Source organism: Mauremys mutica, chromosome 21 (genome assembly GCF_020497125.1).
Source record: "Mauremys mutica isolate MM-2020 ecotype Southern chromosome 21, ASM2049712v1, whole genome shotgun sequence".
NCBI lineage: Eukaryota > Metazoa > Chordata > Testudines > Geoemydidae > Mauremys > Mauremys mutica.
The window spans coordinates 10764462-10787931 of NC_059092.1; the positions used below are offsets into that span (position 1 = coordinate 10764462).

At 41.7% G+C, this 23470-nt stretch overlaps 1 protein-coding gene and 1 long non-coding RNA gene across 9 annotated transcripts in view; one reads left to right on the forward strand and one right to left on the reverse strand.

Moving 5' to 3' along the window:
* Positions 1–1522: 1522 nt before the first annotated feature.
* LOC123354350 lies at positions 1523–3207 on the reverse strand. Of its 2 annotated transcripts, XR_006574734.1 has the most exons (4): positions 3105–3207; positions 2779–2865; positions 2606–2679; positions 1523–1671 (listed from the first exon to the last, which is right to left on the reverse strand). It is a non-coding gene; the product is annotated as an uncharacterized LOC123354350 (long non-coding RNA). The 2 variants fall into 2 exon arrangements; XR_006574735.1 differs by lacking the exon at positions 2606–2679.
* Positions 3208–9559: 6352 nt separating this feature from the next.
* Positions 9560–23470, forward strand: part of KIF1B (kinesin family member 1B) — a 141684-nt gene continuing 127773 nt past the window's right edge. The window contains exons 1-2 of one of the 7 annotated variants that reach the window (XM_044996309.1): positions 9560–10095; positions 17961–18142. In XM_044996309.1, coding sequence (XP_044852244.1) covers positions 18037–18142 — 106 coding nt within the window. In that variant the 5' untranslated portion in view covers positions 9560–10095; positions 17961–18036. Of the gene's footprint in view, positions 10096–14673; positions 14754–14812; positions 14956–16420; positions 16549–17960; positions 18143–23470 lie in introns of those variants that run through there. The other 6 variants (XM_044996310.1, XM_044996303.1, XM_044996308.1 and 3 more) reach the window with 6 other exon arrangements.

A 23470-nucleotide genomic window follows, 5' to 3' on the forward strand; every position in this document is an offset into this window, starting at 1 on the left:
GTCTACACTTACAGTGCTACAGCAGTGCAGCTGTACCATGTGTGGTGAAGACACTCTATGAAGATTAAAGAGTTATCAGCATAAAAAACCACCCCTGGGGGCAGCATAAATTATGTCAGCAAGAGCAGCTCTCCCACCAACATAGCTCTGTGCACACTAGCACTTATGTCAGTGTAACTTCTGTTGCTCAGGAGGGTGAAATATTCACGCCCGAGTGACATAAGTTTTGCTGACATAGGTGGTAGCGTAGACATAGCTTTAGACCATGATCAAGTCACCTCTTTAACCTTCTCTTTGTTAAGCTAATTAGATTGTGAGCCCTGCTCTCTTACTATAAGGCTGGGGCCTGTTTTCTGTGGGAACGCAGTCACACAGAATCGCCCCAGGAGTAAACTTCTTTAAAAAGCAGACATGAGACGTGAACACAAGTCTTCCAGTAACTGTCTGAGGACTGATACATGAAGTAGTGGTAACATCTCCCTAATTCCACTCAGTATTCCCCTACTTATACAAATAAGTTTATTGCCTTTGCTGTCTTAGCCAGTTGCATCATACTGTCAGCTCATGTTCAACCGGTTATCCCTGTAACACAAGGCCCAGTGGAGTCACTTCTTTCCAAAATACTGTCCTCCACCTTGGGTGACCTACATTCTGGTTTCTACTATATATACGTCTTGCATTTAATTGTATTAGAGTGCATGTTCTTCAAGAGATTGCTCTGTAGAACTCAACTGTCATTTACTCCTCTGCTGTTTGTCATCTGTTTTACCAGGCATGGTAAGTTTTCTTCCAAGTCGTCGATAGAGGTATTAAACAGGACTGGACCAAAAACAGATTAATGGGGGGGGGGCCCCCACGGGAAACACCTCCACTGGATGATGATTCCCCATTTACAATTAGTTAAGGATGTCTCATCCAGTTGATGGCTTGCTACTGTTAACTCTTTACTGCAGGATTCAGGACATCCTGTCATCAAAAGGCAATACTGCTTCAGCCACTGACTGATGAGCCCCTTCTGCTCCTATGCGTTTCATATTAAAAAATAGTTTCCCCAACTCATTTAAGCACAGGAATATAACTAACTTTTTAGGGAGCACATCAAATTAATGTTGTGGTGGCATTCAACTGAACTTGTATGTATTAAACTAGTGCAGATGTATGCAACTGTTACATAACATTTCCTCTTTTCTTGTAACAAGATTATCTGACTAAATTTTTATCACAGGGAATTTGGGGGATTGCAAGTTAGTCTTGGAGCCCTGGAAGCTTCTTTACTACATCTTCCTCTTTAAATCCACACCTATCCAAAAGGTCTGTATTGTAGTGACCAGCCATCTCAGCATAGGAGGGTCTGGATTATTTGGAATCGAGCAGCATTTCCCCTTCAGTTGGCCAGAAGTATCTCGAAGAGCAGCATATAGGGTCTCCAGCCCCTCACAGAAGTGAAGGATTAAGAGACAAATGTTTGACAATGCTGTGAAGGTAAAATGACCCAATAGGGTTCCACTTACCTAAGACAAACTGCCTTCTTGGGGCATGGGCAATTTGTGCATGGAGGAGTGTGCAAATGAGCAGCTCTGCTTTCAGTGTCAATCCAGCTGTGTGTTGGGGTACTGGGTTAATCCTCCATGATGACATTTTAGCAGCTAGTCATTTCGGGATGTTGAAAGACTGCCAAAATGAAGATGATTCTAATGTAATGGAATAGTTAGATGCCAAGGTACAATGCCTAAATACAGGCAGTGTCCTGTATTTAGCAGAGGTTGCCAAAGGACGCACAAAGACTTTAACATTTAAGCACTTCCAAAAGCAAAAAAACAAAATCAATATTCTGAGATTTAAGGAGAACTCCATGTCTTCTCTCATGTTCCTACCTATATGTAGAACAACCACCTTGATCCTGTATGCCATGCAACCTCCCTCCTCAATATCCATTTCCCCCCACCAATCTTTCAATTGATTCTCTAATGATATCCCTTTAAACAATTTTAAAAGTTATTCTAAACAAACCAAACCTTAGGAACTAGGGTACTGCAACTGTACTATGCCAACAACCTCAGCCTTATTCTGCATATCCCGCCTTCCTTCCCTCCTCTCCCCTACTTCTCCCTCTCTCCCACTGTTCTGGATCAATTTAGAAGTTAAGTTCCTCTGAACAGCAATTATATCATATACCATATATACTTAACTTGATATTACAGAAATATGTTAACCATTGCAATTTGTAGTGGGGATGTTCTATAATCAGGCTAAAGCTTTGGATGTATTGCATCTCTACTACACAACGAATGTGTGTTTGTAGCCAGGTTCTGGGACAAAGGTTTTAACTGTAGTGTAGATACTATCTTAAGAAGTTAATATACATTTTGTAATCCCGTAAAATACATTCTTTAATTTAAAGAGTCAATCAGTAACCTCTGTTTGCCTCCCTGAATAGAAAAAAGACCTATATAAAAAAAATTCCTGAGGTCAGTCATTATAGGAGTCATAAGACAGAAAAATTGATCTCTTTAAAAACAATACAGAAACTAACACTCTTTAGTCAATTACTGTCCCAAACAACCAAGCTACAGCCCTCAAACAAAATATGGTATCAATCCAGTACCTTTTGAAAGGTCTCATGTTACTGGACTCCTCTTACCGGGTGTGTGTCTGGAGGAAGCTTTTGTTGCTGACAGACTGATATAGTGGAAGAAGAGATCAGAGGAGAAAAAATATTTAAAAATGGACAAGTTATACTAAAGGTATTTAAAACAACAACCCTGAAATAATACTTACCTCTCTCAAATTCCTCAGAATGGGACACAAATATTCTCTCGCCTGTAGTCAGAGCTTCTTATTTTTATCTCTCCATGCTGAATTTATCTAATTTTTTAAAACACAAATAGAAAGGCTGATGATTCATGCTGCGTCACACACACCAAAAAGAGCAGTTTTTCATAATTTTAATATTTAAGGGCATCTTGGAAATGTGTTAATGCTAAGACATTTTCGGCAGTCCCAGTTTGGATGCTTTTTACTGTGATTGTTTTGCTGCCTCGGGCGAATTCAATTTTTAGAGTCTGTGAAAGGATTGTTACAACAGCTCTTCCATTATTTTCTACCTGTCTCCAGTCATGTTGCTGTAATGGCTGAACCTGCTTTCCCCAAGGTAATTGTACCAAACAGTCTCCAGCGATGACATCATAGTGATAATTTCTTTCTCTTCTGCTATTCAAATCAGATGAAATTCATCCCTGTATGGGTGGACACCACAATACATATGCATCATTTCAATCCCATCTAGTGCATAGGCTATTGAGTTCAGGTGACACATGCATTTACCTCATGCTGAGCCCTTACACGAAGGTAAATGTTATCCACAGTGAGCATTGTGTTCTGAGTGGAAGACGGGATGGACACTGGAATCAGAAGACTGCATGTGCTTTGGAAATAACAGATGGAAATGGAGAGTTTGAGAGAGGCAGTTCTCACTGAGAAAACTGGAAGTGTCAGGAAGGAGGGGCTAGTAGAAATGTGTAATTTCAGAGAAGAAACCAGACAAGAAATCTCACCCAGGAAAAGATAATAGAAATATACAGATGCTCCTGATTTTTCTCTCTCTGAAAAAGGTCTGAACTGCTTCCCCAATCTGTTCTGTCATAACATAAAAATACAAACATTTCCCCCTCCTTTGACTAAAATCTTGTCAAAGTTCTGGTGAAGGAGAAATGAGTTCAGGGGTGTGCTATTGCTAATGGTGTTTGTTTTGTAAAGCATTTTGCATATTTCCTGCACTACACAGATAATTTAGATGACATGGCATGGGGATTTAAGGTCAGAGCCACAAATTATTAGACCAACAGATTCCTGGTCATTTGCACCTAGCTATGCAATTTTACTGTGCATTGTAAGAAATGTCACCTACATCCATTGACGTCACTGTTGCATTTGTATTCAGGACTGTTCCTATATAGAGCATTTAAAGGGGTGGTGGGTGGATGGTTGTTTTGTAGCTTAGGAAGTTCTGGGTTCTTTTGAATTGACACTGTGTGAATCAGTTACATTAACTATGTGTTGTCTATAACTGCTCTACATTACACCACTCAGAACATAAAATCACCAATTACCTACAAGTTGACATGGGGTCAAGCTGCAGAGTTGAAACCGACATTACAACATGCTTGAAGTATGGGGATGTGTCAATCTGCAATTTTGGTTAATTCCATTAGTTAAACAGGAGCTAGTCATGAAGTTTGGCTCTGGACTCTCCCAAATGTCAGGGTTCTTTGGATCTGGGTTTCTGTTCAAGTCCATTTCTAATTATAAGTTTAAAACAATAAACAAATGAAAAATTAACTTGTTAGTCTTGGGAGAAATTTATCCATGACTTAACTTCAGTGACTTCAATGGAATTATACCAGAGACCACTTTGGCCCATTCAATTTACCCTTCTTCCCCCAGAGTATCATCCATCAGGTGAACTAGCTCATACTTTGTTCACACAAAGATGGTTACAAAGTATATAAAATACACTGACAAAGAAAAAAAACCAAACACTTAAGAACCTGCATGTAATTCCACTCCATATGGTGACAGTTTAAGCCTCAAGGTATCTCGTCCTCAAATCCTTTTTATCCTTTACAGAAAAGCCATTACCCCAACACACACTCAGGGAGCACACTGAGCTATTCCTTTTTGCAATCAATCCTTAGGTACTGTTATATTTATTCAGTTTACTAACCTGTATGAAATTTGGTGGCGAGCCTCCTTAAGGCCCTTTCTCCTTCTGCCTATGTCTTTGGAGACCATTTGTCACTACACAGAAATTCCTATAAATGACAACGTGGGATTTGTTTAAATCATGGTTTTAAGACCTAAGTTAACTGATATGAGGTTGTTCCTAATTAGTTAAAAAATGTCCGTTATAGAAAAATGACACATGAACAAATGGTTCACAGGAGCTCTGAGTGAAATTAAACATCTCCAGCTGTCACCAGGGAAAGCTGTGGGATACGGTGACAACAAAACAGATATCTGACATTAGTAACTTATAGTAGGCTTTTAAAGATAGGATTTTTTAAGAAGGCACTGTCAAACACTTTAGGCACCAGATTCAATCTTGCTTAGATTCTTTGTTTACTTCTAAATCTAATACTCTCATCAACAAGAACTTGAAAACCATAACAAGGGTAGTTTATAGGTCCTATAAACCTACATTTTGTTCTTGCTTTGCAGGTTCTGCAGCAATGTTTAACTAGCAAGTAATGTTTTCACATCTGTACTGACAATCATGCTGCCATGCAACGAATCACTATGAATACAAGTTACAAGTGTAGCTGCTAAACAAAAACACTTATGCTCATGTCAACTTGATCCAAAAACACACTGTGGGTGGGGGGAAGGGAAATAAATGTTTGCCAAATAGAAAAGGACAAAAAATAACCCCCCCACCCTCATTTTAAAGCTTCTTAGAATGTGTCAAAGAATGCAGATTAATACAAATAAATATTGAACACTGTGATTGAGAGGAACAAAAATAAATCTTGTACTGGATATAGAAATCTTGGGTATCAAACGTTTGCAAAAAGAAATTGTGCATAATAAAGGACTAGCATGATAGTACAACTCTTCAGTTTGTTGGTTTACATTCTGGAATGCTCAGTTTAAGTCTATGATATTGCGGTGAGAGACACTGCCTTGCAACATTCAACAGCAACCCCTCCAGTTAACTCAGGAGGAAAATTCAGTTCTCAAGGGAGTCCCATCCATTTCATCTCTGCCAAAAGGACTGTGCTGCAAGACACGGCCTGGAGAAATACAAGCAGGCATCCTCAGAGCTCCAGCAGATATACAAAGTAAAATCACTCCACAGAAGAGATGTAATCTTTAATCATAATTTAAAATATAGTTTCAAAAGCTAAGATTTAATTACAAAGATAGCAGAAAGATTTTGGGTGTTAGGATGATGCTGAGTGACTGGGTTTCAATCTCTAGAACCACTCAAGTTTTAGTTGTGGAGTGGGTGTGAAATTTTGCAGTTGGAAAGCTGAGAGATTGGAATGTGATTAGAATTTCTGTGAAAGATGAACAGACCGTCAAAAGCAATATGCAGACTCTGAGGTCTGCTAAAATGAACATTGAGACATATTGATGCAATAGGTAAATACTGACCTTAGTTTTGCCTTAGTAAATAAACAGTAACCTTGATGAACATTAAAGACTGATGGCCACCAAAACATGAAGGCCATATATGTATTGTTGCACATGTGCTGAACAATAAAACATAGGCTGAAGCTGGATGTAATTTCTATGGCTCAAGGTATTTAACAATTGTGAGTTCTTCCTTCTCAACTAATGAGGAGAGAGAGAGTTAAAGATCCAGCAAAATTATTATTCACCTCTGATAGATATGCAAATGTCTGCTTCTTGCCTATCATCCAGTTGGCCCATCAGAAGTACTAATAATCATTTTCACTGAATTTAGTTGCATTCAGGATGCATTTGTTTACATAGATGACCTGCATAGTTAACATTGCTCCAGACCTCACTATTATTTTCTTTGTAGAATCTGAACAACATACATTTCCTGCTATGATTGTTCTTACCAGTTCATGAATGAGGATTTTCTTCTGCAACTACTATTTTTCTACTCTGCAGGAAGCCTGGCAACAAGATCAGCCTGAGGAGAATGCTAACTAAAACAAGAAACAACACTGAACAGAAAAGACACTAACATTAAAATTTTCAGGAGTGCCCCTTGATTTATGTGCCACCTTTGGCCTGATTTTCAGGAGTAATGAGTATCCATGTTCCCTTTTGCAGTTGTAGGTGCTTAGGACTTATATCAGAACCTAACATGTCTCAAATGGAGCATCAAAAGTTGAGGCACCCAGAACTAATTACCACTTTTGACTATTTTGGCCTTGTGCAAAATGCTGCCACCTCTAACACAACAGAGTATTACATGTTAATCACTCTGAGGACCAGAAGCAAGAGTATCACACAGCACAGGCTTCCCTACTGACAGTTCCAAAAAAAGACCTGTGACTTCATCCTTCTTTATTGGACGACCTCAGACAACAGCGGTTCTGAAAAAATTTAACTTTAAATAATCTGCTAGGATTAAAAATCTTGACACTTTGCTAACTAAATTTGTAAATGGAGTTTTGTGGAACAGGTAGAAAACAAGAATTTATTAATGCATGCAAGATTTTTCTGCATTAACTTACACTGCAAATATCTGGCAATTAACCACATAACTGATATGTCTGTGTCTATCCAAGTATCAGGAAGAAAGGAGTGCACTGCACTGAAAGCCCTTATTAGCAGACTATGAAGATAGTTGTATTTTAAACCCAAATTGGACAACCAAATGTATCCTGGGCTGATCTGATTTAATTGTCTTAATGCTTCTAAACTATACATGTAGTAAATGTAGCTTTAGGAGGAGTACAGACTGAAAATTTGTAATAGTTTCAAAACCTCACAACAGCTCTTTAAAAGTGTTGATTAAATGACAATTTCAGTGGGCCAAAAAAGTGCCATTTCTCCCATCCATAACTGTACTTTCCCTCAAAGGAAGAACTGAGAGTCTTGACCTCCCTCTTATTAATGAATTCATTGCCTTCGCATATGTTGAGCTTTCTCCTCCTTCCAATCCATTTTTTCCTAAAGTAGCATAGGCCAATCTATATAGAGCTAGAAAGAGTTTTTGAGCAGATTGTCACTACAAATCAATTTTTAGCATGAAGCGGTAAGACATACATCATGAATATTTAAAGCACTCAAATATAACTTTAGATTACACAACAAGTTTACAAAAGCTATTTAAACATTCACAGGAAAACAAATGGCCATGAGAATGTGTAAAGAAGATGCCAGTTTGTAGCTCTAGACAACTCAAGCTGTCTCGTACTCAAAAACGCCCTTCTAAAGAGAAGACTACAATATATTTTCTGTACGTGTAACTTGCTTTAATTGGGCCTAATCCAGCACTCACTGTTGTAAATTAAAAACCTTCCAAAGGGCCTAACTACCTAGGAATCATTGAGTTTACCCTTTTATAGCTTCTCCCAGCATACCTGTATGGTAACTGCCCCTTTAAATTTGGAAGAAACAAATAGCTGCAATGCTAAAACAATTATTTTGCCTCTGCCTACTATAGCTAGCCCTTCTCTCCCTTCTACCTAGTAAGTGCATAGCTCCTTTTATGTTGCTTTCTTCTTTCTTATAGTTTAAAAACTATAGATAAATGGAAAGAGAGGATTTTTTTTTGTAACAAGTGAAATGTTAAAGATTACCTAGGGTCCAGAGTAACATATGTTTGTGAGTAAAATTACTGGCCTATGTAAGAAGATACAGTCTGTAAACATACTGAACAAATTAATTCTTGATGTGGAATTACATTAAAATAAGTTTGGAGATGCTGTTACACTAGTAATTTATTTGACTCACTAAAGAGTATGTTACAGTTTTGCAAAGTCATGATTTTAGTGAGTCTTGGGATAGCTGATGTTTTTATTAAAGCAGCAACTTCTGGAGTCATGTGACTAAGTGAGACTTGCAGCTTTAATTTTAAAAGTAATTTTTTGGTCTTCATAGTTACAGAGAAAAGCTTGAAAATGTGAACCCTAAGGACTTACAAACCAGAAGGCATATACAAAGAACCTAAAGTGTATTAGGTTTTAAAATCTCATGAGTTTGAGCCAAGGAACTCTTTTGGGCACCTGACTCTTGAGTTGGCAATACTGATGACAGTAGGTATATCTAAGAGACTGGGTCATGAATAGCTGGCTTAAAATACAGCTCCTCTCTCCATAAAACTCTTCCAGGATTAGGGTTAAGGTAGAAGTGCTTGGGGGGGACAGGAGATGGAGAACAGCTCCCCCTCCTTTGCTAACTTCAGAATTGAAGCTACCCTTCTCTTACTAGCCTGGGAACAGTTCTCTCTTCTCCTTGCCCAGCACAGTCAGAGTGGCACCTCCTTTTTAACAGCCAGCAACCCCCAAACTATCATGTAGGATTTTATGGCTGCTCTTTTCCCTTCAGCAAGGAAACGCATGAAGAAAACATGACTCCCGTGTGCAATTGGAAACCACGATCTTGCTGGAAGACGGGGCTTTGTCTGGGGGGGCTGCAAAACCTGGGGCCGTGGCCTGGAGCGATGGAGATGGGCCTGTTGCTAGGCGACCGGAGTTAGTCACAGCAGCTGGGGCAAGGACGGAGAACTTCCCCCGGGAAGTGGCCCGTCCCCCTTGTCACGGGGCGGGCACCCTGAATGATGGAGGCCAGTGGGGGGTGCCGCCACCAGAGGCGGTGGCAGAAGTAGGGCTCGAGCCACACCTCTGCCAGGCAGGGGCCGAGACCTGAGTCCCCGTCACCGGCCCCCCGGGAGAGCCCGCCAGTCTCCATCTTCCCGAGCCCTGGGCCCTGCGGCGGTACCCGACTGCCAACGGCCGCCTCCTTCGCCGCCGCAGAGAGCCGTAGGCCCGGGCCGGTGTCCCTCCGCAGCCAGGCGGGATGGGGGACGAGTAAACCTCCCCGGCCTTCTCTTCATAGGCTAGGGGAGAAAGGAGACCAGTGTCCTTCGAACGCTGATTGGCTAAAGAGATGAAGGGGGCGGACTTTTAACGCCGTTTCGCAGTGGGATTGGTCAAGGAGGCAGCGCAGCTTTTCTCTCTCCCCCCCCCCATGAGTGGCATTGAGTTGGACGAGCCCATTCTTCTGTTTCGGGCTGTGATTGGAGGAGCGGGGCGATGGATTAAGCCCTCATCCGCGCGGGGATTGGGGGAAGGGGCGTCGCCGCGCGGGGATTGGCGGCCGGTAGCGTTGCTCGGTGACGGGGGCGGGGCGCTGCCGCGCTGAGGGATCGCCGGAGTCAGTTTGCCAGCGGCGCTCCCAGGCCGCGCAGCTGCTGCCGGCTCCTCCCGGGGGTTCCTTCTCCCTCCCGCTCCGGGGGTGCCCGGGGCTCCGTGCCTGTCCCGGGGCACCGTGATGGGGCTGGGCGGCCCTTTGCTTCTCCTCTCCCGTCCTTTGCGTGTCTCCGCCGGCTCCTCCTGTTGCTGACGCCGCCGCGGACCCCTCGGGGCCCCCCTGTCCGCGGCCCCGCCCGAGGTGAGCGCTGCGGGGAGCCCCTGGGGGTGATGGGGAAGCCGCCCGTGAAAGGGGGGAAGAGCCGGGGGACGGGGAAGCCGCCCGTGAAAGGGGAGGGGGGGAGGTGCCATAATGCGGCGGGGATGGGCGGGGGCCGCTTGTTTACCCGCGGGCTGCGGCCTCTGGGGGGCGTTGGCAGGGGTTGGGGGGCGGCCCTGGCGGGGGGCGGGGGCGGCTTGTCCTGGAGCTTTGCTGGCCGGGGCGCTTGCCCCCGAGCTGTCCGTGCAGCGGCCCAAGGGCGTGGAGCTCGCTTGCAGCCTTTCCTCCTCCCTGCTGCGCCTGCCGGACCCGGCGCGCCAGTCTCCCCTTCCCCCCAGGAGAGGCTCGGTGCCAGAGCCTCCGCTGTCTCCCCGCCCGCCCCTTCCCTCGGAGCTCGGTCCCCAGGTCCTGCCTCCTCCCCAGAGTGCGGATGGAGCCGCATCTCTGCATCCTCGTCTTCCCGGGTGCGTGGCGGAGGCTGCGTTTGCTCCCGCCAGGGTTGTGAGTGAAGGATGGTCCCAGAGCATCTGCTGGGGAAGGGGCGGGGGGGACCAGAAGGGCAGGGGATTTACTGCGTTTTTGGACCTATCCATAATGCTCGTATCGTCTGTGTTCGGTACAGCATAATTACCAGGGCAGCCATATTGGGATGATGAACGGACAATCCTCTAGGAGCTAAATCGGGAGGGAGGGAGGGAGGGGGCAGGAGACGGAGAATGACAGAGCCCTGGCAGCTGTGGGGTCACTGACTGAATACAGCCGCTAAATCAAAGGTGCGGAGTTAGTATCAGTTACTGATGTCAGGTTGAATTTTGCACCCAATTTGTTTGTTTTGTTTACAAAATGCAGAATTAACCTTGGAAGTGAAGTTATGTTCATACTCTCTTATTCAGTGTCTTTCAACTAATAGTTTTTTCCCTTGTGTGCTGGCCTTGTGTGAAATCCAGTGCTGTGTGCTGATCAGTTGTTTGTAATCCTATATTTATTTCCTTTTGCATTCCTGTGTGGGGGAAGTCATTGTAATGACAAGGCTTTTGACACTGTATCCAGGTGCCTGTATTCAGTATTTTAGCTGGCTTCAGCACTTTCATTTAAATTGGGGGGGGGGGGAGAATCTAAGTAATCTGGCAGCCTGCACTGCAGCAATCTAGTTGATGTCTCAGGCTGTTATTTCTGTCTGATCGTTGGTGGAGTACCCAAAATTGGAGTCCTTATGGTCCTCTTGTTCATGGAGTCTTACTGCTTTGAACAGCTGCTCTGCTAACTTTCCACAGGCTAATCTCTCTGCTTGCCCCTGTTATTTTTTTAATGATGGCGCAATGATTAGGTTACAGTTACCTAGGAGCGTATTTTTAATTTAAAAGGTAGCACACTGTGCTAGGCAAATCCTAAGAGATGTGGAACTAAGAATTTGTTTTCAGTTGTGGTGTAATCACCAGTGGGTTAATCAGAGGTGATACAATAGTTTGTAATTTCTCAAATAGCTATCCTGTGTAGTGATCCTAAGCTCCATTTGCTACTTGAAGATGTTTTTTTGACTATCAACTTGGTTTTATGGTGTGTAACTGTTTTTCAGCTTATCACTATTTATTTATTCACCCAAGTCCATAATATTGTTGTCCTCAAGTTCCATTCTGCCCTTAGTTTCCATGTATTTAAAATAGATGTTCTTTTTCGAAAACTTTGTTTAAAGGGAAACGCTCAACTAGTTATAGGCCTCAAGTCTAAGTCTTGTATTTTTAAGTGGTTGTACGAAACCCCAAAATATATAAAGAAATTTTTGAGTCTTTAAGCTTTAGGAAAAAAGAAGAAAATGTAAATACTCTTATGTTATTAACCCAAACATAGTACTAGTAATAGTGCATTAGAACCCCAGAGGACACAGACCAGTGTATTGTATTTGTCACCTTGCATAATGTGAAAAATGGTAAAAAAATAAATTATTCTAAAATTTGCTTGTTAATGACAAATATAGATATTTAAATACTGGGGGGTGAGGGTGGAATTAGTAATAGTTTGAAATATGTAAATATGAATCTGATAGAGAGGAGGGAGCAATCAGGTTTATTTCTGTCCTGACAAATACCTAGTTAGATGCTCAGGTGTTGCTTACCTTTAAGATTGAAAACCAGGTAATTGTTCATGTTAAAGACATAAGAGCTATGATAGTGCAATTAATGATTTAGGGGAGAGGCAATTGTTGAATTAGTTCTAAGTGGTTCACAGGATCTGGTCCAAGAGGTGAATATGACTAAAATGCTTAGTAATAGTGAACATAATGTAATAGGTTTCTTTAAATTTAACATCCTTGTAACAGGGCAAATACCAATCTCGGTAGCATTTAACTCAAAAAAGGGGAACTACTCAAAAATTAGAAGCTAGTTAAACGGAAACTAAAAGGAAGAGTCACAAGATTGAAACACACCTGCAAACTACATGGAAATGTCACACAATGCACAGTCAACCTGTGGAAGTAGTTGCCAGGGGATGTTGTGAAGGCCAAAAATATAACTGGGTTAAAAAAAGAAGTGGAGAAGTTTGTGGAGGATAGGTTCATCAATGGCTATTAGCCAAGATGGTCAGGGATGCAACCCTATGCTTTGGGAGCTCCTTAGCCTCTGACTGCCATAAACTGGGACTGGATGACAGGGTAAGATGGATCACTGAGAAATTGCTCTGTTCTGTTCATTCCCCCTAAATCACCTGGCCACTACTGCAAGACTGGATTCTGGGCTAGATGGGCCATGAGTCTGACCCAGTTTAGCCATATTCTTATTTTCTTATGAAAGTATTCAGTGTTTTTCTTCACTTTTGTCCCAGTTTGAACCCATGCAGAAAAAATGCCTAAGAATAGACAGTTAAACTCTTTCCAAGTCATTAGGAAATGATTCATTCTGAGATTAATCTATTGGTAACTTTCTATGGAGTATAAAGAACAAAATCTGAATTTGTGAATCTTATTGGTCTAAACACCTATCAAAGTCTACGAACTCCAGCTGCTATTTTCTTGCAAGATGTATCTCTTGTGACAACTCCATAGGGAGGCTGTGTTCTATAGTGGTAAGACCCTAGCTCCTGATACTATCTGGCATCTATTTCTAATTCACTGCTGGCTGCTGTGTGATACCATGGGTAAGTAACTTAACCTCGCTATGCTTCAGTATGTTAGAAAGTCATGAACCCATCTTAAGTGCTTTGAGGTCTGATTAAAATTGCTGTGTAAGTACAAACGATTGGCTCTAATTTCAGCAAAATTTGAAGTTAATGGAGTCTTAGGCTACAGGCTGTATCAATGTATTGGAAAGCGACCTTGTTCAGTGAGACAATGAGTGTGTGTGAAATCCACTTGTAACCCTAAGCAAACAACTTGAATTTGTTTTTTAACTGTGAAAAGTAGCAGAGCTGAGATTGAGGTAAAATGAGGTGCAATATAACCACAACTGTAGGAAAAGAGTCTGAAAACATGTGGGCAATTTATAATCAAAAACAGCTCATCGGTATGTCCTATGAACTGTTTTATTTTAATGACCCAGTTGTGTGTAAACTTCATTTTCTTGATTTCTGCTATTAGAACAGGGTATACTTCAGCCTAGAGTTGTCATGATGTCCTGCATATGACAGGCATCCTGTCAGTGCGTAGAGCATTTTAACAGGAATAAGGAGCATCTATTTATAAAATTAGTTAAATGTGGTATCTGAAAATATGGCTCGAGTAATAAGAATGAAAAACCCAGTGTTGTTTTGAGGCCCTTTGGTGTCCTTGGAAAGCTGTAATTAAACTCATCTGCTGCTGTTGGAGAGAGCATTACGAAAGTACACCAGGGAGCAGTACCTGGCTTTTTGTATTCCAGTTGTAGATGGTTGTATGCTGATCTGGCCTCGCTCCCCATACCTCTTCAAATCTTCTCCTGTGGGATGATGAACTGTTCTGAGATCTCTAGCTGCTTCAATTTTTCATTAATTTTGTTGTCTGCAGCATTGCTTCTGGCAGTGTAGAGGGAGCTCATTCTCATGGGGGGGGGGGTTATTGAAAAAAACAGAGTATGAAAGACTCTGTATTTTGTATGTTAGGCTTGGAGCATGCAAAGCTCACTTAATGGTGATTAACCTGGGTTTTGGAGGAAGAGAATTGATTTCTCTTGTTAAACACTCCAGCAGGAAACTTCCTTGTTTAAAAAAAAAATTCTGATCCACCAATAAGCAACATCATTACTAAAGAGAAACCAGAATGCATTTTGTCATTGATTTTTTTTTTGTAACTGCAAAAGGGCCAGCAGATGACTTGAGATTTTTAGGTAAATGTTTGAACTGTCTTCTTGAGGTTTTGATAGAATTATGTGCTCAGGGGTGGGAGGGAAGAAACACGACCCAAATCATCTTATGTTCTAAAGAATTAATAGAGTGGAAAAGTTCAAATGAAGTAAAACACTTGCCCTGCAGTACAAGTGAGGGATTCTAGAACTTCCATTACACCATTCTGCTGTTGTGATGCTTGTAAATATGTCACAAAAGGAGGAAAGCAGGCCAGTCTGGCAGCCAGATTCTATACTAGGGAAGGTTCTAAAGGAATAGTATTGTGAGTGGTAGCATTGTCCTCACTTCTGGAACTGCACATCCCACTCTTCATAAAGTTAACGCTTGTACGTTTTGCAGTCTTTTGATCTTACTTACCATTTTTATTGGGGAGAGAGGGCTGGTGGTTTTTTATGATTGTCCCTTCCCCCATTTAAACCCAGTGTAAGTGAAGAATCCATTGGTCTCTGTAAATCAAGATTCCTGATGATGGAAACAGCCTCTTGTCACACAGGTGTGCTTCTGTCACTGGAGAGAGGTGACTAAATGGTGCGTCACTCATCCCTATACCTGCTACAGGGAGCTCTCTTATGCTGTAGAAAGTTACAAAATAGCTTTTAAGTAGAGGATACAAAAGTACTTTTTAGATCTTAATAGTAGAACATGTAACTTTTTTGATAGTGGAAAAGCTTTCAATCCATTTGCTCTTAGTTCCTGTTTCACAGAATGTGACTCAATAATTAACACTGAAGACAGTGAAGCTGTACCATGGCTGGGGCGGGGGAGCCCCAAATGCCTGACTTATTTATGTTTTAACTAGCTGCATCTCAATAGGCAATAATTTGCAAAGGGTACTTTCTACTAAAATTTTACACATAGCTGCAAACTGTCTACTAAAATGCAGTCTAATGCAGGGCTCTGAAGTTCCAGGAATAGGGGAAGAAGGGACAGTAATTTGTCTGTTTCAAATAACGTAGTGGCTTAAAAATGCTAGGTGGCCTTACATCTAAATCAACACTAAATGGGTCCTCCATTTATCCCTCAATCTTTAGTAAATACTAATTCTATACAAAAACTTTAGTGAAAGTATCAAATATTTTTTTCTTCAATTTGAAATTAAACCAATGTTAGTCTAAAGGAAAAATAAGCAATAATGCAAACCAAGCATTTTTACAAAATTAAACAACTTCAGAAGTTTAGGAGATGTACCTTCTAAAAAATCCTCTTAGTTGATGGCCTTGCTTACTTACCCTGGATTTGCTAGGACTTGTAGTTATCTGCTTAACAATGTCAAAATATTTCAAATTTATCAGGCTGATTGGGGGAATAGAAAAGAACCACTCAGCAAAGTGCCTCGTAGAATTTCAGATAGCACATTCCCAGCAAAAGGCTTTCTGTCTGCTCTGTGAAATCCAGTTCTAGTTTTGTTGTGTGAGAATGTACCATATGAATATTCCATGTAATCACCTTTCTCCTCTATTAAGTTGTTTGTAGCAGGTTAATCTAGGGAGTGCTGAATCTTTCCCTAAATTGGATTTCATGACCAATTCAGTGAATTGCTTCTGTTCAGGCAGGTTGTTGTTTTCAGCAGCAATACGCAGGTTCGTGTGTGTGGGGGCGGTTATAAAAAAAATAGTCATCTGATATTCAGATAAGGAATGATGACTAAGTCCTACGTTTGTTGCTACCTGCCATGCAGGGAATGTTCTGTAGTGTTGGACTACAGTGAATAACCATCTGGTTAGGGTAATCTGCTGTATTTGAAATACGGAATCTGCATCACTCTGCAGATCATCATAGGCCATTCAGAGTTGCTCTGATTGGATTAGCCTTTACTCTGTGGAAGAGCTTTTCCTGAGACTTGGTTTAAATTCTGTTTTGTTTTAGCAGCAGTTGAGAACGAGGTATCAACCCTGTGCATATCTATGACTTGTCACGTTCTGTCACCTTAGTTACATTGTTACTCAGTTGCATGTCATTGATTACAGTAGGCAACTAAAATTGTAACAATCACCTGTTTAGCTACCTTGATAAACTGTTGAGAGGAGGAACATCCTTGTTAAATAATTTGTCCTGTGTTCTGGGATGCGACAACCTTTCCCTCACTGTGATGCAATGTCCTCCTCTGCCATTAGTAATAAGGTGAAGTAATGCAATTTTAATTAAATCTGTCTGTGCCATGTAAAATATCATAGAATGAATTAGCCATGCCTAAGACTTTTTTTTCCAGCTGGTGAATCACTTTTGTACTTTTTCCTTCCCGGTCCAAACCTGGAATAAAAATGCTCAAGAAGACAGTTCAAACATTTAACTAAAAATCTCAAGTCATCTGCTGGCCCTTTTGCAGTTAAAAAAAAATTTCTCTTTCATTGGAGATTCAGAATTTAGTTAACTATGGGATCCATTTCTGGGTGCTCTGACCCATATATGCACACTTGTAGAGCTATATCCAGTACAGACCCAGCCTTGGCAGAAATAATTTGGGCTTTACTTGTTTAATAAAATAGTACTTAAGGAGAGATGTCGGAGGTTCCAGGGTGTACTGGTTCCAGCCTGCAGTTATCTAGAGTGGACTTGCCTCCTGGTTTAGAATTGGATTCAGTGCATTGTTTTGTGCACTAAAAGTGCTCAATCATTTATATGTGACGAGACTTGAGCAATAAGTATTTTTATTGTCATTTGAGCAGATGACTATATTGTTTGACATCTGATGAGGTAGAAATTTTAGGTGGAAATCTCTTTGAAAGGCAATAGTCTCTTTGTTTCTCTGTAGAATAGTGTCCTTGACGGTCACTAGATGTGCAAGCAGTAACCCGATTTTTATTTACTTTGAATGGAGGAAATCCCTGGGTGTTTGCAGTGTTCTCTAAGCTTCTGTGCTGTGAAATGAGTAAACAGCACAAAGACCTGGGGTCCTTTTCTCTGATGCTATGGGCAGAGCAAGAGATGCAAGTAGTGCTAGTCTCCACTCTTTCTGGGAAGGGAGGCAAGGAGTGAAAACACTTATTTGTTCACTTCAAGAGCAGTCTGCATTGGGTGACATAGGCATTGACTAGGACAGGGGTAGGCAGCCTATAGCATGCGTGCCGAAGGCAGCACGCGAGCTGATTTTCAGTGGCACTCTCACTGCCCAGGTCCTGGCCACCGGTCTCGGGGGTGGGGGGTGGGGAGGCTCTGCATTTTAATTTAATTTTAAATGAAGCTTCTTAAACATTTTTAAAACCTTATTTACTTTACATACAACAATAGTTTAGTTACCTATTATAGACTTATAAATATGAGACCTTCTAAAAACATTAACATGTATTACTGGCACGCGGAACCTTAAATTAGAGTGACTAAATGAAGACTTAGCACACCACTTCTGAAAGGTTGCTGACCCCTGGACTAGGAGCATGATGGGGATATCTCTAGCTCTGGATTCTCTGAATAGACATAAAAACTTGTGATGTGTTAGGCCGAGGCAAGCTTACAGATAAGCTTCCCTTCTCCCCTTCATTAATGTAATGTTATGAATGTATTTTTAAAGTAACTGAATCTCACTTTCTCTTTAGAAAACTCCAAGAGATCATAAAAAGGAAAAAAACCCTTTGCATCTGGTTTCTGGACTCAACACTATAGGAAATCAAAATGTCAGGAGCTTCGGTGAAGGTGGCTGTCCGGGTCAGGCCCTTCAATTCCAGAGAGACCAGCAAAGACTCCAAATGCATCATCCAGATGCAAGGCAACTCAACCAGTAAGTTCATTCTGACCTGCTAATGGAATCTACCTCTCCCGGTTCCACTCCTTTGTCCTCTTCTTTGATCAAAGTAAACTGACTACTGTGCACATTACAGCATCTGGAATTACCCTTTTAGGGAAGCTTCTTCCTCTTGCAAGCCTCTTATGGGTGACTTCATTATTTTTGTACTTAACTAGAGAAGGCTGAATCCTGGATATTTGATTTTGTGGCAGGTAATGTTAGCTGGTGGTGAACTGAGGGCTTTGGCAGGGGGGAAATATGATGTTGACATGAGTGTTAGGGCTTGTCCACATGGTTGAGTAATGTGTGCTATCGGGGTGTGATTTCTAAAGTGCCCTAATGTTTGACATAAATTGGCTCGTGTAGGCCCTCCTGGTGCATACTAAAGGTTCCCTTGTGTGCTTTAATAGAGTACTGTTTGAGTCAGTTAATCAAATGAGGTGTTACTTGGAGTTGGGATAGTTTTAGCCTCCAGGACCATCTTCCCCCTGCGGTTCTCCTTCAGGGGCTGACTGTGGAGGCCCAGAGTTGGAGGGACAGGTAGTTGGGAGACAAAGGGGGAGCTGTTCACAAAATGTAAACTAAAACAAAAAACATAAACCCACCCTTTTTTATGTAGCTCTTAATTTTCAGCCAACTTTCTCTGAATACTGGCTGCTTCCCTGCCTTTGTGTTCATTTGGGGCAGACAGTCCAACATTATCTTATTGGGTAACCACAGAAATAAACATACACCATTTACTTTGATGTTATTTGCGTGTGCTTAGGTAACCAGTAATATTCACTAACTGCAGCTCTCCCTCCTTTTGAGCTGAGCTTCTCCTTCAGACTGATCCTGCACTGAAGTGTTAAATCTGTTTGTGACATCAGTCTAGTCTTATGATAATGGTTGTGACATCACCAAAAGAGATGGGCCATGTACGAGAGAGCCTAAGCCCTGGTCTACGCTGGGGTGGGGGGCGATCTAAGTTGCACAACTTCAGATATGTGACTAACGTATCTGAAGTCAACTTACTTAGATCAACTTACCATGGTGTCTTCACCGCGGTGAGTCGACTGCTGCCACTCCCCTGTCGACACTGCCTGCGCCTCTCATGGTGCTGGAGTATAGGAGTCGATGGGAGAGTACTCGGGGATTGATTTATCACATCTAGATTAGATGCGATAAATTGATCCTCGCTGGATTGATTGCTGCCTGCTGATCTGGTGGGTAGGGTAGACATACCCTAGGTCTGTGTGGAAATGTCTTGCTTATGGTCCAGTGACAAGGGTGCCTGGCATATTTCTGGCAGACTGTCTGCCAGTTTATCTGACATGGTACTGGCATGAGGGCCACTTGCTGAATTCCTGGGCATGGTAATACAGTATCATTAATAGAAGGCTCCAGTAAACTGAGTCAAAGTTAAAAGAAAAAGTGTGCATGGGAGGGAGATTTCTTCCAGTGCAACATAGCCAGCAGTTCCTTTGTAGCTTTCTGCTGTGTTTTTGTTTGTTTGTTTGTTTTTTCCCTCCGAGAATGGTATAATCTGAAGCCTTCTGTTTCTAGGGGCAGGTCTACACTACAGCCTAAATTGATATAACTTGCATTGCTATGGGGTATGAAAAATCCCCCTGCCCCTCCCTCAAGGAACAGAAGTTTCACACTGTCCACACCAGTGTTATGTTGGCAGGAGATGCTCTCCCACTGACAGCTCCTGCTTCTTACTGAGGTGGAGTAATTATGCCGACAGGGGAGCTGTCTCCTGTCAGCACCAGATGTGCCACAGCTGTGCCAAAGTAGCATTGTAGTGTAGATTTGCCCTGGGTCTTTTGGCATAGATACAAGCTGGCTGAGCTGATCAGGTTTAAATCACCAAGGCCATTTAAAGACTGTGGGAAGGGAGTCTTAAATTGCAATGGCTCTGGAGTCCTTGCCGTTTGAATCTGAGAGCTAATTCTCCCACGCTCTCCCACCCAATCTTCACAGTGGAAGGAAAATATGTCAGGAATCTGGGGGGGGAACAGGAGCTTTCCTAAATGAAAATAACAGGTTTTCAAGATAATAAAATGTGGGGAAAAGAAATGGGACGGAGGAATGATATGTCTTGCTGCGCTTACTCGCTGAAAAGAATGAGGAGTACTTGTGGCACCTTAGACTAAATAAAGTTGTTAGTCTCTAAGGTGCCACAAGTACGCCTCGTTCTTTTTGCTGATACAGACTAACACAGCTACCATTCTGAAACCTATTACTCGCTGAAGAGTCTATAGGAGGCTTTGGTCTGACAGTATCCAATTTGAAGTTAGGGTTTTGACACAGATTTAGGACTTCTGGGTTCTATTCTTGGCTGTCACTGACTCATTTTGACTTTGTGCAAGTCACTTAATCTGTCCAAGGCTGCTTACACTGACATAAAATAATTGTAAAAGTTAGGCTTGGCCTGTATTGTCTTAAAAATGAATTCAGAAAAGGGTATAAGCTTAGTTTAAACTCGCATCTCTCTCTGGCTAGTATCCAAAGAAGAGCTCTATGTAAGCTTGAAAGCTTTTCTCTTTCACCAGCAGAAGTTAGTCCAATAAAAACTATTACCCCACACATCTTGTCTCTCTGGGGACCAAAGAATGCCATACAAGTCCTGTCGTTTAGGTAAGAATCTCTCCTGGTTCCTGATTGTTTTGAAAAGACAGTATTAGAAATTCAATAACAAACACTTAAGGAATGCAGGTTGTTTGTAACTCTGAACAAAACGTTATGGTGGTTCTTTCAAAAGTTTACAACTGAACATTGACTTAATACAGCTTTGAAATTTTATTATGCAGAAGAAAAACGCTGTTTTTAACCATCTTAATTTAAATGAAGCAAGCACTGGAACAGTTTCCTTACGTGTCAGATCTTTTTTTAAACTTTCCTTTTATTTTGTTAGTAGTTTACATTTAACACAGTACTGTACTATATTTGCTTTTTTGTCTCTGTTGCTGCCAAATTGCATTCTTCCAGTTTCAAATGAGGTGTGTTGTTGACTGGTCAGTTCGTAACCCTGAGGTCCTCCTGTATTTCTCACGTGGTCCCTATGCTAGTTAGGCAAGCCAGTGATAGGCTGTACAATGTAAATGGTGTTCAAGCGTGATTTTTAAACATCTCATTAAATGGTGCAGACAGGGACCCTACCTAAAGGCTTGTCTGCACTGGCACTTTACAGCGCTGCAACTTTCTCGCTCGGGTGTGAAAAAACAAATCCTGAGCGCTGCAAGTTTCAGTGCTGTAAAGTGCCAGTGTAGACAGTGCACCAGTGCTGGGAGCTATTCCCCTTGTGGAGGCTGGTGCCATGACTACACAGCCACATTAAAGCACTTTTCTCCTTTCACCTGATGATCCTATAGAAATGCAGAGTAGCAAGTAGCAAAGATACCAGTGATGATCAATCCCCATCTTCATTGTCTGCTTTTTAGGCAAGTGAAAATTAGGAAAAGCTCTACCCCAAATTCCTTGAAACATCTTTTAAATGTTGTAATGGCAACCAGGGTTGTTCTTTGCTATAGTGCCTTTGTAACTGCAGGATTTATAGGCTGGCTTCTTTGGCTGTTAAACTTTCTGCTAGTCAGTGCCCAGCAGTGTTGTTGGTGTTGCTACCTAGAGAGAATCCCAGTGAGATTAAGCATAACCTCATGGGCAGCAGGTGAACCCCAGGCTCAGGGAGGCTAGCCCCTGTTTGGACCACCCCTTCTGCCCAAAGCCCCACCGCTGCTGCTGGAGCCCAGAGGTTCCCCCCCCACTCCCAGAGGCTGGTGGGGAGGGGCCCCTCTCCCCTGGCCGTGGCAGTTCCTCGCTGGGGCTGGCGGGGAGGGTCCCCTCTCCCCTGGCCGCAGCCCCCTGCGTGGGGCTTAAGAGGCAGCTGCGCAGCTTAGAGGGAACTTAGATCCACACTAGGAGTTGTATTAGTATAACTATTTTAGTAACTTCCCCACTCCCACCCCAAAAAAATCACACCTCTATTTGAATGTTCTAATACATCTTCAAGTAGTGGTTTGGGAGAACCTGTGGATGTGGTGGTGGGGTCTATTGATTGAGTTCTTTAGAACGCGTAGTTTGTCATATGTTTCTCTTAATATGAATTTGAGTCATGCAAGGTGACGTGACGGAGGTTGTCAGCAAGAATGGCCTATTCCAAGTGACAACTCAGTGATCTTGGTGTAAGAGGCAAACAGAAGCACTGGAAATAGGAAAAAATTCCAACTATGAAAAGTCAAGTTTTAGATGTAATAGCTTGAATGCCTGCTTGAAAATATCGTTTCAAAAGGATCCAAAATTTTTTTTAGAAAGGGGATGCTAATAGTTCAGACCCCAAAATTAATGCGTTCAATAAGTCTTTACAAAATACAGTATGAGCAAATACATTCATAAATTATTTTTAAATGTCAATGGAAGTATTTGGTATTTATCCTGTTCTTGATTCGGTTTTGGAAATGCAACTACATTGCGCTAATATGTGTAAAACAAAAAATGGGTTCTCTTGTTTTAGTTTCAGTTCAGTTTCACTGTTCAGGCTGAGTGAATTTAAGTAAATAGCATAAATAGTGAAAACCAAACTAGATTTGTAAAATGTTTCTGTAAAGTTGCTAAAAACATGAGTAACATGTTTTTAAAAAATACTGCCCTCTGAGGTAACTGAATCTTTAAATTTTCAAAGGCTTTTGATATGCATTCATGGTACAAGTGACACAGAAATATGAAACTGTAGCAGAAGCATGCTTTGCTGGATAGGGCACTGACTGGGGATCAGACGGGTTCTATTCCCAGTTCAGCCACTGACCTGCTGTGACTCTGGGCAAGTCACTTTACTGCTGCCTCTTTTGTGGTGTTAATTAATTCCCCCAAAGTGTTTGCATTGTTTTACTGTCCTGTGTGTTGTATACAGTGATTCGCTTAATAGATCCCCAATCAACCTTGGTTAGGGCTTATAGGGTTCAAATAATAAAAATACTGATAGTCCTACTGACTGGCTCCTTCAAACATGTATTTTAAAATGACGAAATAGCTTGTTTCATACTAGGGACTTGAACCCATGATGTTTAATTAAAGAACTTCTAATAATTGGGGGTGGGGGAATGTTTTTAATGAGTAAACTGGCTAGTTTGTATTTTGCTTTCTAGAAACTTCTGAGCACCTTAAATAAACTTTTCTAGAGGCAACTTGATTGCCAATAAGTGCTTTGGACCTGAGGCCTTCTCCAGTAAGTTCTGTTCTAGGGTCAGTGTTAGAGCAGTATGTTAAACCATTGGAAATCTGATATTAAGCATTTTTTATAATTATAAAGGTGGATAATAACTCGTATTCATATAATACCTA